Below are 14,769 nucleotides of genomic sequence, written 5' to 3' on the forward strand. Positions count from 1 at the left end.
ATAGTAGGCACTTCACAGGGCTGTTCAGTGACGAGAACAGATCTTTAATTCAGAGAAATAAAACTGGGACTTGCTTCAGAAGTGATGTGTATGAATGAGTCAGACTGTAAATGTTGCCATTACATAGTTTTCTAAAGATAGTCAATAACTTATTAATATCCCATGAGAATGTGAACAGGGACTCTTTAGGAGAAGTCTGATAAATTAACATGGACAAGTAGATTCAGATGTACGTAGATTAAAAACTGAATATTTCTATTACCATTATTATTGCATAATAGACAGTTTGATATTTACAAAAATCGAGATGCTGTATTACAGATGAACAAAATAAGATTTTGTTATTTTGTGTATAAAAGCCTTCTGAATTTTTCTTTCAGTACCAAATATTTCTGTAGGTTTTGCATAATTCCTGTAGAAGACACTTTCCTGATTATGATTTTAAAATAGGAACAGTGCCTTATCTGCTTTCTAGTGTGGAATACTGTGTATGCTACTCAGAAGAGAATGAAATGTAGATATGCTACTCTGACACTCCCACTACTGTTATATCCCTCTCTGGCAGCCCTCAGAGAATTGCATGTTGTTGTCAGGGGAATCCTAGTCACAGTTGGCAAGTCATATGAAGCAAAGCTCAAACTAGCAATGTCTAGGCCATACAGCTCAACCTGTACTATTAACAAGCACTTATGCTGGTTAAGGCTCTGTAAAAAAAATCTAAAAATGTTTACCTCTCAATCAAGCTTAATTTTCTATATTTCCTTTAAAGAAAGGTGTACATCACAATAGCTCTGTAAATTAATTCAAATACAAGTTCAAATACAATAAAAGATTAGACTCTACTTGCTGTTTTTTTAGAATAATTTTGTAGCATTCTGTTTAAACATTTGTTAAATATTACAGTACATACAACTTACACACAGGCCAAAAGGTATCATGGGACAAATTTCTAGTTTTAAACTTTGAAATTGTTACTCATATCAGCCCAGCAGAGTCTCAAACTGAACTTGATTACAAAATTGAAATTTAAGACTTACCTAATTCATAATGAATTGAAATGGGATATTACTAATTTCTCAGACCAGGTTTCATTACTTAAATAAGAGCCAGTTGAATATAATGTACAGCAGTTTTATTACAGGTCAATTGTAATTTACAGGAATTACATTTTTTAATTTAGATTTTTAGCAGCAAACATATAAGTCACTTTCTTTACTTGATATGCAAAAATGCGACATTTACAACTAGCATGATTTTTTTAGGTTACAAAACATTTACAAGTTACAAAGTCCCATGATTTAGGGCAAGCTTTTATAGTCTTTTCCAATCTCTTTCTCATCCAACTAAATTTCAGACAGGAAAGAACATTTATTATATGGTTATAACTAAAAGCCAAGTTCCTGTTGTAACATTGATCAGCTGTAATTATGCACATAAATGTTGGTAGACAATTGGAGTACCCAAGCAGTTATTTAGTCAAATTACACCTGTTCACTTTCCTTAGTTTCCAAATGGTTAGTGAAATTACTGCTTACAAAGTAATGGTTAATTACTGTTATAACTGACCACAGCCCAGCTGTATAATGACATGGGGATGGACTTTACACTGTGTTGTATTTAGCAGGAAAAAGCAATAAAGTGATGAGAATTAAGATGGTCTTGAGAAAGAAAATCAGTGATGAGAAATCAAATGGCAAAGCTTTATCATAGTCTAAGGAATATACAATAAAAAAGCAAATCTGTGATGTTTATAAAGTGTCATTTTAATATCTTAGCTGCCCCAGTCACAATCATTTTGTGGTCCTGAGACTAAATCTGCTTCCAAGCAGTAAAGTATACAGTTTAAAAAGTACAGCACATATTGTGTTTCTATGCACTTTTCTCATACCCAACAATGCAAGAAATCAGGACTAATATCCTGTATTCAATCAAAAACTTATCTTATGTGCCATCACCCATGCAAAAACATCCACATTTTATATACAGCTCATACTCATTTACATATTTTTCCAAGAAAAAAATTAAAACATTTTCCTTTTTGAAAATTCCTTAACCACAAAACATATTACAATATCCATTGGTTCTATTTTTTTCAAACCAAAATGCACCCTTTTTAAAATTTTGTACCAATACTTGTAATGCAGGTAATAAACCTCTATAATCTCCTTTGCACCACGTAAAAGGCACTTTTAACTGAGTCTTGCATTATGAATGGGTGCAGAGCAAGAGCAGCCATTTATTTTACAGTTCAGAAGCAATATAGTGTCCTGTTGAACTCATGCAAGTCACCAAAAGAAAATATATATATATCAAGCACCCAGGAAAGCAGCAGGAAAGAGTTTAGTAAATAACAATGTATAAAGCTTTGAAAAAATAGGCTAGTTTCATCTGCATTAGCAAATCAAAGAAAATACACAGCCCTTTCACTATAGGAGAATAAAGTTGCTCAACAAGGACAAGTAAGAAAGTTCACAATTAACAGTCTCTCAGCCAATGCTTTCATTCATATAAATTACAATAAAAAGAACCAGGTATGCCAGTATATATAAAACTAGAATATTACCAATGAAGAATTCTGAGGTGCTCCAAATTGTGCTGTTGTGAAAAGTTCATTTAATGAAAAAGTTAAGGGCTTGTTAATTTTTGTTGCAGTGCGTCTCGCTCTCCTGTGTTCACTCCTACATCCTCCTCCTCTTTCACTGCTGAGACAGAAGTGCAGTGCGATTGGCCTTCATCTTTTCTAAGCGCTTGACTAAGTGGCTGTTGGTCATCTCCATCTCCTCAATCTTGTCCAAGGCTGTTCTCAGCTAGAGAGTGAAGACAGGAGTCAGGGCATATGGACACAAACAGACTGCAGAAGCACAAAGATACTTAACTGTAGTGCTGGCTCTGGTGATGTCTTCAATGCAACCTATGCCTAGATTTCTATTTTCTTAGAATCCTATCTCAATAGAAGACCCAACAAGTCAGTATCCATATGGCTTTTAAGTGTTCTCAAAAGATTACTTTAAAAAGTACAAAACTTCAGCCGTGGATATGTTAATACCCTTGATTGGATTATAAAAGTGACATCATGACATCCAGAAACATGGCTTTCAAAATGGTTGATGTTAGGCTGTAAAGCAAGTTTAAGAGTTTCAAAGTAACAATATTAGCCAAAAGAGTATAACACAACATATATTGGGCATTACAAAAGCAGAGTTTGGTTAGCAAACAAAACCTTTTTTGTAATCTAGAAACCCATGGGCAGTAATTCAAGCCCAGAAATGTGCATAGAAATGCCTGACTTCACTCTCTGATATGCTGCCCAGTGGGACTATTAGTGTATAATTGGTGTTGCACATGTCAACCAGTTAAGTGTTGCACTTCCATGGTGGATGAAATAGGTGCCCTTATAAATGTGCAAGTCTTCAAGATCCTTTGGGATGAAAAGCACTATATAAATACAAGGAATCATCATAGTTCCAAGTTCTCATTTTAAGAGATAACACTACAACAAAGAACATCTATACAAATATATTATCATTATTAATATTAATCATTTCAAAGTGGAGAGGGCCACCATGGCTTAAAGTATAGAACAGAAAACAACCTCAAGAGTAAACTTAATGGGCATCTGACAAGCTGGATTGTGCAATGACATAAGACAGAATTAAAAAGTTCAGAAACTCACTGAGTTGGATGAGTCACTGAAAATAGCTTTTTGTTAAAAATACTTTACAGACAATAGCTGCAGTCCCTATTCATTTCACTGTATTTATTAAGCAAGTAAGATACCATTTTAGCAATATTAAAAACATTAATTCAGAGCTCACTGGCATTAATTACTTATTTGAAAATATGTTTTTATACATTTAGAATCTAACCAGTTATTTTTGTTATACCCACCTGATTTAATACACCTAATTGTGTCTTAATTGTTCTTCATGTCTCAGCTAGGAAACAGCTAGGAAATCTCACATCCTAACCCAAGGGGGAATGAGGAGGTCAGACCTGCTCTTCTTTGAGGCACTACGTTTAAACACGTCACAAGCTGTACAGCCCCCCAGGTGAGGTTCAGCACTGACAGGAGAAGAGGTGCATCCTTCACTGTCAGCCCTGGCCAATAAGTCCCATTCTACCCTGCACTGGGATTCCCAGTCACAGCTTGTGACATGACTTGGGCTCAAACCCACAACTGCAGAGCTCAACCTCCGCTCTGGCAAACACCTTTACTTCTGGGGTGACTTGGAATGATCCAGAAAATACATATTCTGCACAAGGAAGGACTTTTCATTTTTCATTTCATTGAACGGCAGTCAGATCACAATGACCTCAGAATTATTTTTTTCTTAAGAGGGTCACTGGACATGTAGGCCAAAAGAGGGGACTATAGCAGAGAATTTATGGTGCGTTAAATTAACACATAACTTGTTAATAAAACATCATTCCCTTTAGCTATGTTCTTCAGGCACACAGTAAAGCAAGCTCCTTTGGAAAGTAGCATGAATTATAAAATTGTAAATCTAAACCACTCAAGATTATCTGTAATGCTTTAAAGGTTTAATTGGCTACATGAGGGTGAAGTGACATGACAGTTAAAATAATTTTCCATGTTAAACATGACATACCTCTCTTTGAAGTTTCCTTTTTTCTGCTTTCAGTTCATCTTCAATTTTTTCTGAATTCTCTGCAGCTGCTTTGTATCGGGACACCTGTCCTTCAAGTCTATTAATCTGGAAAATCAAAGCATAAATTATCTGAATATTCAGTTATTTAAAATACTTAACACAATAGAACAAGGTAGACATTTCTGCAATGTGCAATATTATAAACTGCATTTTCCATTACTAAAATGCTAGACAGATGTTAATGCTAGACAGAATGTTAAATAGAACAGCACTTTATTTTGGTGTCAGCTTGATGGAAGTGTCCTGCAAAAAATCTTAAGAAACCGAGATTCAGGAGGGAATAGCTTTCCTTTTTAATCTATATATACACAGTGGACTTCTGTACTTTTGATGGTAACAAATTTGAAAATTCATTACTTCTGATACAGTATATGTCCCTCCAAAATAAAAACAACCTTTTTTCTGTTTCTTTTAAAAGAAACAGATACAATACAGACGGAAGAAGTAAAAGCAATGAAAACAAAACAGCTGCTATGTAAACATAACCGTAACCTTTAAACATATAATTTAATTGCATCTTGAAATTTTTGTGTATTACTGAAAGCCCCTACTATAAAAATACTTACATTTTGTTCCATAGTACCCATTTCCTGTTCTGCTTTTGAGAGTTTGAATTTGTATTCGCTTATCTGTCGGTTGGCATCTCCTGTGAAGAGTAGATTAGAACTGGTTAAATTTCTTTTATCCGCAAAGGTACATTATATTTAGAGGATCTGTACATTTTTGCAAAAAAAACTGCTAAGATGAAGTGCAGGCACTAAAATATGGATTAGTATTACCTAGATCTTGTTTAATTGTAAAATATATATACATACACATCTAATATTTTAGGTATATTTATAACTATATATTTATTTATAACTAATACAGTACATATTTATAATGTATTACTATATTTTAGATGTGTGTACAGTATATATATAAACTATACAAACCCCAGATTCCTACAACAAAGGATTATGGGACAAAATATTTGCCAAGCCATTCTGTTGAAGCTGAAATATTGGCTTCTTTCAATAAACGACTGAAGAGACCCTCAGATCAATTAACAATAAGCAACCAAATTAATTAGATGAGTTAAATGACCTCCTCCCATTGTTAACCTTTCTTATAGTCTTAAAACTATACAAGTCACTTTTAGAAGAAAATCTTGAAGCAGCACTCTAACATGATTACAAAATTATTTGAACAAAAATAAAACCTTTTGTGCTTCACCCCATCTAACACATGCAGAGATAAGACATTTTAATATTGTTTTTCTCTTTACGGTCTTGACAGTAGGATAACTGAAGTGGTACTACTGTCTGTAAATAGCAACAGAAAGAAGTCATTTGTTAGATAAGAACAAGAATAAGCAGAAGTCTCTCTTCATTTTCTTTACATGAAAATGTATAATAGAAATTTGAACAACTTAAAAAGAGAAGGATTTAAAGCCTGTCTGGAAGTCACACCATGATCTAGTGTAAGACGAGTGCAAGTTGTAGGATGTTAATAATGAAGATGATCATGCTTTGTGAAAAGAATTTCAGTGTTTGTGATGGCGTCTATGCCGTGAGGGTACATACTCTGCATCTCAATAAACTGCAGGTCTGTGCCATTCTCCATTCGCTCCCCATCTGTATACACACTCTCCATTTTTGAGTTCTTCTGCCTCTCCTCCTCCAGCTGTGTTTTCAGTTTCCGTATCTGTTTATAAGAAAACAACAAAAAGAGCTCTTCTCCATGTTTTGGAAGTTCACAAACTCAGTGCCATGCATAATTTAAATAAAATTACTATAAGACTAAAGACTCGTTTAATTAATGAAACTAAAACTAAAAATGTTTATTACCTGGGTTAAGAGTTCATCCTTTTCTTCAGCAAGCTTCCTTAGCCTCACATCTAAAGATAAGACAGATAACAAACACACCTGTGACTTACTAGACCACAAAAGGATATGAGTTTATTGAACATTTTAAGGCAGGTGATTTTAAAGTCAATTAAGACAAAAAACAACTGCTGAATTTGTTTTTTGTATCACACATCAATTTATGTTATTCATTCAGCATTTAGAGATTCTGATAAATGTATAGTATAGTCTTTACTAAACTAAACAAAATACTAGAACTTTGAAAGAACAATCTAATAATACAAACGTGTTCTTGTTATTTGTTAAAGCATTTTTCCCCACTGCTACTGAAACTTAAAATCCAATGTACTATTAAAACTCTTGATTAAAAGGTTCAGTAGAAGCAGTCTTGGGAAAAACACAGATTTTCCTTAAGGTTGTTAAGTATAAAGTTCTTTTTGAAGCAAAATTATATACAGTAATTGTCAGTGGACTTACAAGAGAGAGCAGACTAAACCAAATTCTGCAAGTCCACCTTAACTTTGGCACAGGTACAATGACTTCTATATTTTAGATGGAGGTGATCCCTTGAATTGCAACGCTACAAAAATTAAATGGTGACAGCCCAAACTAAAAACCAATCAATAACACAGAGACAGTAAGCACTGCATAATTTACCTAGTGGCCCATCTCCAGCAGATTCAAGCACCTGAGCAGCCTCCTGTGTCACCACAGTTATTGCACCAACTACAGGTTCATGGTTAATGTCTCCATTTGGGGTACCTTCTGGGATTATCACGAGCCCATGTTTCTGTGGACAAGAGGCACAAGAGTTAGCGTTTATTTTCCTATAGTGTAGCACACCGACAGTTCATACTGTACTTACATGAAAATGAGATGTGCACCATAATCTTATTCAAAGTGTCAACTTGTAATATACAGTAGGACTAAATATTTGATCGAAATATTTTTTCAAAAACAAAATTACTGCTATTTATCGTATAACCCTAATGTGATGCAGAATAAATGCAGAATATATATGAACGTTAAAGATACTGGTTCAGGGAAAACAGACAATGCACTTCCTTGGTGACATTTTACAACCTTAGTGACAGAGAAAAGCTACAAAGAATTCTATAAATAACACACATTAACATAGGAAATGTGTACAAATAAGATATTCCAATGCAGTTTTTCCTATACTATGGAAAAAATAAAATTTGGTTTTGAAAAGATGGGATTAAATGTTGTAATTTTATTAATAAATATATTTCAGAAGAAACAATTTCACAATCACAGATTGTGTATAACAAATTACTAAAATTATATGTACAGTTCTGCAAACCTACGATACATTTCAGAAGTGAAAATGACAACAATTGACTTGCTGTTACCCATCTAAAAATACCAGATTTACCTTTTAGCTAGAAAAATAATTGTATGACATTGGTGTACAAGTTTGTCATTTCTGGGTACATTACTAAACCAAATATAAAATAAAAACGGTCACTGTTTCTGAGGGGGATTCCTAAATTCACACTAATCAGTGTATTCAGTGATTCAAAGTAAAACAATTTTTACAGCCCCAGTTGCATTAATCCTAAATTAAAACAAATCAGAAGAGTTAGGAGTTGAGCAGCCAAAATGACAGTGCAAGTGGTAATGAAGGTGTCAGCAATGTGAAGCAACAGTGAGCTGAGCAAACTCCCATGTTAATCCAATGTCTGTACAAGCCTCCCTCTCTCTGAGGCTAAAAGACACTTCAAGAGGAGCATCCAGCATAGCGGCAGACGTCTGTTAACCTTCCTAGCCTAAAGGGAGTCCCCATGACCTACCTCTCCTGTCTTCACTTTTCCTTTGAGGTCAGCCAGCTCATCTCTGAGCTCATCTCTCTCATTCCTAATGCAGTCAAAGTACTCTTTCTGCCTCTCTAGAGCCTGAAGATCAGGCAGGAAGCAGGAAAAAATGGCACAGAGAAATAGGAGATCAAATGCAGAAGAGATAAGAGCAAAAACGAGCAGGCAATGATGGGAATGGTGGTTGAAAAAACATGCACAGACGAGGACACACCCTTGTTAGCACTCATGTTAGTGAATAGCCACATAAAATAAACATGCCCAGAAATAAAAATACAGATGAATGCAGCATAATTTTATATATAAACATAAGAAAATGGGAAAAAGACCAACCAAATAGATGTGTGATGTATTCCTACAACTAATTAGTTGCCAGTTTTGGTAACTGATTTACAGAAAGTGCTTATGGATTACAAAAAATTATAATCAATAGTTTCTCATATAAAGTGATTTAGGAACTCTCTCTAATAATGAGTAATCAAAGTCACGCTTTCTAAATTGGTTAATTATGCATCTATTTCAAACACTCTTCTAATATTAAACTGTTTCAAAATTTAAAATAAAGTTTTACATTATATGTTAATTTAACAGTGGTGGAAGCTTGCTTTCAAGCATGCTCTTAAAAGAATTTAATATGGATTTTCACATGCACGTTGGATGAGTAGAAATATATACACTCACAACCGCTCAATCATTGTTATTTCTGCCAAAGTCTAGAAACTAGCATGCAATAATGACCAGCAATACATTGCTACAATATCTAATGATTCTTGATTTATTAGAAGGCAAAGTCATTAGAAAGTATGTTGACTTCAAAGGCAACGTAAAAATACCTACTATGGCGTAACTGTTGTTACTGCGGTAAATATAGCAATTGTTATATTAGGGACCTCAGTTTTTATATAAATTGAAAAACTGCAACTACTACTTTAATTTCAATGTATACCGAGTGTTACTGTCTGTTGTGATGTCTGCAATGTCATCAAAAAATTTATTAGATTTTTGCTAAATAATCCAACATGATTTCCAACCTGGCCCATAAAAAAATGATGGCCAATCACTGCGGGCAGCTATTCATATTGATTCCATACAAAATGACCCCTATTCAATTAAATGAGATGCAACTAGAGTGTGCACCTCTGTTAACTTGAGTAAGCTCTCACATTTTTCAAAAATAACCTTAGACTGTAATAAGATCCACACTGAATGTGTTCATTATACCTAAAGTGAGTAAAGTTTCAAAGCAACCTGAAAGTAAAGAAGCTGTATATAGACCTCGATATTGCAGCACAAATATCAGTCTATTGCTGGTCACTTTCCCTCCTTGCCTGACTCGAGCTTCCTACCCCAATCTTTTTGTCCTTCCAGTTAATCGTTTCCTGCAGATCAAATGCTTCCCTGGTGAGGGAATCTAACTTTTCCTGCATTCGCTGGTTCTCCTGGGATGTGTGTGTACAAAGAACAGGACACAGAAGAGCAAAATGAACACAAAAAAAGAGATACAGTAACGAGAACAGACACCAAACTCAATTTTGGGACAGGGTAGCAAAGTGAGGAATAAATGAAATACAGAAGCCAGGATGCTGGGAGACTGCTCAGTAATGCAAAAAAAAAAGAAAGATTTCAAAAGCTAAAATGGGTTTGAGGCCATTTGTCTCTACAAAGGTTTAGGAACAGAACAGAAATTTTTCCTTTACACACTCAAGACATTGAAAATATCTTCAAAGTATATTTTATTAAGATATTCTATTGTGAGGCAGCCCTAAATCTATTTTATCTTTTAAATGGGAACAACAATCTGCTAAATATTACAATTATACAGTTTATCTTGTTTTTTCTTTGCAAATTATTATGCATTTGTTACCATAAAGTTTTCCTACTTTCCTATGGAGATGTACTGTAGAACTGAATTGACAGTTGTACTGTAATTTCTAATTTAGATCATTCAGCCCTTTACATTGATGTGTTGCATGACACCACATCGTCCACAGTTACTGTATAAAAGGTATCTTATGATTGCAAAAGGTCGTAACAGACTGAATGTGAAGAACGGAAAGAAACGTAATAATTTGAATAAATATTTTGGGGCTTCATTAATAAAGCTGCCCTTTTAGTGTTAACCCTAATGTTTGTTCCGATTGCAAAAACCTTTTGAGAGTAAACAGACTTTTTCTTATAACACAGTTAAAAAAATAATTAGAGAAAAAGGGAAAAAAAATCAGAAAAGTCCCACAAATACTATGTCGCATATTTTATCACTAAAGAAACATTCCTCTGACTGGAAGTGAATCTCACCTGCAGGTACAATATAACATTAACATCAAGCAAACTTGGTGCCTTACCTCAATTAGTTCATCTCTTTGGCGGATACCCTCTTTCAGTTCCTCTAGTTTGTGCTGCAAGACACCACATGTGTGCTTTTGCCTTTCTAGTTCCTGAAATAAAAGGCACAAACAGCATTATCAATAACCACTGACAACACATTTGAATTAATATGCTCCCTCATTACAATAGCTGGCAGCTAATTTAAACTATAAATAAGCTTACTCATACCTGGTGAGGTCAAGTTTCTTGACAGTATATGTATAGCAGTAAAAACAGTATACTGTATGTATAGCAGATACCACTTATTAGCAACCCTTGGGTTCCCAGTCAAAAGTTTTTTTAGACCATATTTTTTCCATTAAGCAAAATGAAAAAATTAATAAAAGCTGGTTTACAGTATATGAAACAGGGATAAATAACATTCGTACAAAACACAACTGAAATATACTTTCATATTTCCACTCATTACATTTTTAAACAAAATCAATACAAAAAAACAACATACAGCTGCAAGAAAAAGTTTGTGAACCCTTTGGAATTACCTGGATTTCTGCATTAATTACTCATAAAAATGTGGTCTGATCTTCAACTAAGTCACAATAATAGACAAACACAATCTGCTTAAACTAATAACACACAAACAATTGTACTTCTTGTCAGTACTGAGCACATCGTTTAAACATTCACAGTCCAGGCTGGAAAAAGTACGTGAACCTCTAGGCTAATGACTTCTCCAAAAGCTAATTGGAGTCAGGCATTCCAATCAATGAGATGAGATTGGAGGTGTGGGTTGGAGTTGCCCTGCTCTATAAAAAAGCCACACAAAGGTTGGTTACTTACAGAGTCTGCTCTTCTCAAGAAAGAGCTGTTCATGTGAACCATGCCCTGATCAAAAGAAATATCAGAGGACCTTAGAAGAAGAATTGTAGAGATGCTTAAAGCTGGAAAAGGCTACAAAAGCATTTCTAAAGGCCTGAGTGTTCATCAATCCAGAGTAAGACAAACAGTCTACAAATGGAGGAAATTCAGTACTGTTGCTACTCTCCCTAGGAGTGGGCATCCTGCAAAGACCACACAAAGAGCGCAGAGTGCAATGCTGAAGGAGGTGAAAAAGAACCCTAGGGTAACAGCAAAGGACCTGTTGATATCTCTTGAACTTGCCAAAGTCTCTGTTCATGTGTCCACAACAGGAAAAACACTGAACAATAATGGTGTTAATGGAAGGACACCATGGAGGAAACCACTGCTCTCCAAAAAAAGCATTGCTGCATGTCTCAGGTTTGCAAAAGACCACCTAGATGTTCCACAACACTTCTGGGACAATGTTCTGTGGACGGATGAGACAAAAGTTTAACTCGGCAAAAACGCGCAACACTGTTTGGAGGGAAAAAAAGCACTGCACACCAACACCAAAACCTCATCCCTACTGTGAAGCATGGTGGAGGGAGCATCATGGTTTGGGGCTGCTTTGCTACCTCAGGGCCTGGACAGCTTGCTATCATAGAGGGGTCAATGAATTCAAAATTGTATCAAGACATTTTACAGGAGAATGTCAGGGTAGCGGTCCATCACTAGAAGCTTAATAGAAGTTGGGTGATGCAAAAAGACAATGACCCAAAACACAGGAGTAAATCAGCAACAGAATGGCTTAAACAGAAGAAATTTTGTGTTCTGGAATGACCAGGTCAGAGTCCAGACCTCAACCCAACTGAGATGCTGTGGCATGACCTGAAGAAAGCTGTTCACGCAAGGAATCCCAGAAATATCAATGAACTGAAACAGTTTTGTAAGGAGAAATGGTCTAAAATTCCTCCTAACCATTGTGCAAGTCTCATCAGCAGCTACAGGAAACGTTTGGTGGAGGTTCTACCAGTTACTAAATTCAAGAGTTCACATACTTTTTCCAGCCTGGACTGTGAATGTTTAAACAATGTGTTCAATATTGACAAGAAGAAGTACAATTGTTTGTGTGTTATTAGTTTAAGCAGATTGTTTTTTGTCTATTATTGTGACTAAGTTGAAGATCAGACCACATTTTTATAAGTGATTCATGCAGAAATCCAGGTAATTCCAAAGGGTTCACAAACTTTTTCTTGCAACTGTAAGAACAAATAATTGTGCAAAATACACCAGCTCCAATAACATTAGTAAGAAACTGTACATTTCTGCAGCAAATAACTTTTCTGCCAACATCCACAAAAAAGTTAACATACTGTACCATGTATGGTATAGTACTTACAGTTAATATAAAGCAGTTTTAAAAGAAAGAAAGAAGTTTCTAAAGTTCTGTTTTTTTTGTTGCAATTCAACATCTCCAGAAATTCTGTGAGCCTCTTCATACTGTAGCTATTTTCAAAGACACGATATTTCCAATCAATTATAGTTTGGCAAACTGCAGATTCCGAGATGCATAACCTCAGTGCTGCTTGCATTTGTTTACAGACATACTGTACAAGAATCCAATTTTGTCAGTAACAGACAGGTCTACAGAAAACTTCTAATGCACATTCTGCAACCAGCAGTTATAAATGTAAGGGCTTAATTTAGCAGGTTATGAAAATGTATATAAAAACACTGCACAAACACATAGCCTATCCTTACTTCTACTGTAGCCTTCAGAAAGATTAAAAAGCGTCATAAATATGTGGCAGACAGCTGTTCATATCTGAAATCTAGCTAGCTACCATTTAAGTTTATGGGATGGGTTTTGGTTCCAATGCCAGTACTCTCTTTCAGTTTCACTAAATATCACATTTAATCAGCAAATATACGTACTCTGACCCCAATCTATTTTTTTTTTTATCTGGGAATTTAAAATAACAATATGCCATTAATGTGGCAATCATTACATCTAATAAATTCTTGTTTTATTCTAAAAAACTTTACTGTAATTCTAAACTCTTTATTTTAAACCAAATTTAAAAAGTTTAATACCAATAATTAACCTGACATTTAAAAAGGTTTCTAGCATTCATTTGTGTTTCCTTTTAAAATACTCTTGCCACATGCCAGAACATTAAAAATGATCTATTCACAAATTTGCACTGGTTACAATATAAATGTCTTTTTCTTTCTTTTGCTTAAAACCAATCTTCAATCTCAAATTCACAAATTCTAAACTGATTACTTCATGGCAATCTTTCCAGAGGCTTCCTACTTCTACCAGTGGAAATCCACAATTATGAACAGAGTATACTATTCACAGTTAGCAATTTTATCTTTATTTGGCAGAAGTCAATAATCACTGAATTAGACACCTGAAGGTTTTGGACCCTTTAATTACCCATCCTGTAATGAAGGGATCAGGGGTACTGTACCTTAGTTTTCTCTTCTGTTCCTCGATGCATTTCTGCCATCTGTTCCTCCATTTCCTCAATCACATCTTTGAGCGTGTCCACCTGGTAGATGAGGTTGGCTTTATCGTTGTCCAGCTGGGCGTTGGAGACCATAGCTTTCTTGTACTTTTCTTCCACTTCTGACAATGATTCCTGTTGTAGTTTGCACATACAGTATAAGGTTATTGTACACTATGGAGCTTTTGTAGGCTGTATACAAGATGCGAACAATCTAAGCAAAATATAATTCACTCTTTACCTATAAACGGAACAGTCAAGGATTGAGGAACATAATGCTTTGATTTTGAGTAGCTGAAATACTCTTCATTCTAAGCCTTAGGCATATGTGACACTTTAATAAACATGTATTGCCAACAAGCCTTGTACTTTTATTAAAGTCACATTTGTAGCTGACCTAAGAATGTATTGTCCATATGCAGCATACAGTAACTAGAAAAAAAGTACTTTAATTTAACTCACAAAGACTGTGGTGCTTTCAATTGGATATAGGAACCTAATTCTTATTACAACAGAATAGTGTATATCTATAATGTATATCAATTTATCATCAGTGTGGAAACTTTTTTTCCTAAACTGAGGGCTAGAATACAGTCAGGGCTAGAAAACACCAAGCAGAGCTTTCTAATAATCCATCCCCCAGATGTTACTGAATGTTTGTACACATTCACTCCTGCGAGATATATGTGGATCTGATCTCACAGGAGACTAAACAAATGGCTCATGTGAGGACAGGCCC

At 34.9% G+C, this 14,769-nt stretch overlaps 1 protein-coding gene across 15 annotated transcripts in view; it reads right to left on the reverse strand.

Moving 5' to 3' along the window:
* Positions 1-1,119: 1,119 nt before the first annotated feature.
* The window catches only part of lrrfip2 (leucine rich repeat (in FLII) interacting protein 2), a 72,553-nt gene continuing 58,903 nt past the window's right edge, over positions 1,120-14,769 (reverse strand). For 10 of the 15 annotated variants that reach the window (XM_088928828.1, XM_088928831.1, XM_088928827.1 and 7 more), the window contains 10 exons: positions 13,995-14,165; positions 10,695-10,787; positions 9,699-9,791; positions 8,332-8,433; positions 7,175-7,307; positions 6,500-6,549; positions 6,236-6,356; positions 5,237-5,316; positions 4,611-4,715; positions 1,120-2,807 (listed from right to left, as the gene is read on the reverse strand). In XM_088928828.1, coding sequence (XP_088784954.1) covers positions 2,697-2,807; positions 4,611-4,715; positions 5,237-5,316; positions 6,236-6,356; positions 6,500-6,549; positions 7,175-7,307; positions 8,332-8,433; positions 9,699-9,791; positions 10,695-10,787; positions 13,995-14,165 — 1,059 coding nt within the window. In that variant the 3' untranslated portion in view covers positions 1,120-2,696. The remainder of the gene's footprint in view (positions 2,808-4,610; positions 4,716-5,236; positions 5,317-6,235; positions 6,357-6,499; positions 6,550-7,174; positions 7,308-8,331; positions 8,434-9,698; positions 9,792-10,694; positions 10,788-13,994; positions 14,166-14,769) is intronic. The other 5 variants (XM_088928840.1, XM_088928839.1, XM_088928838.1 and 2 more) reach the window with 1 other exon arrangement.

Source organism: Atractosteus spatula, chromosome 12 (assembly GCF_055471065.1).
Source record: "Atractosteus spatula isolate fAtrSpa1 chromosome 12, fAtrSpa1.hap1, whole genome shotgun sequence".
NCBI classification, from domain to species: Eukaryota; Metazoa; Chordata; class Actinopteri; order Semionotiformes; family Lepisosteidae; genus Atractosteus; species Atractosteus spatula.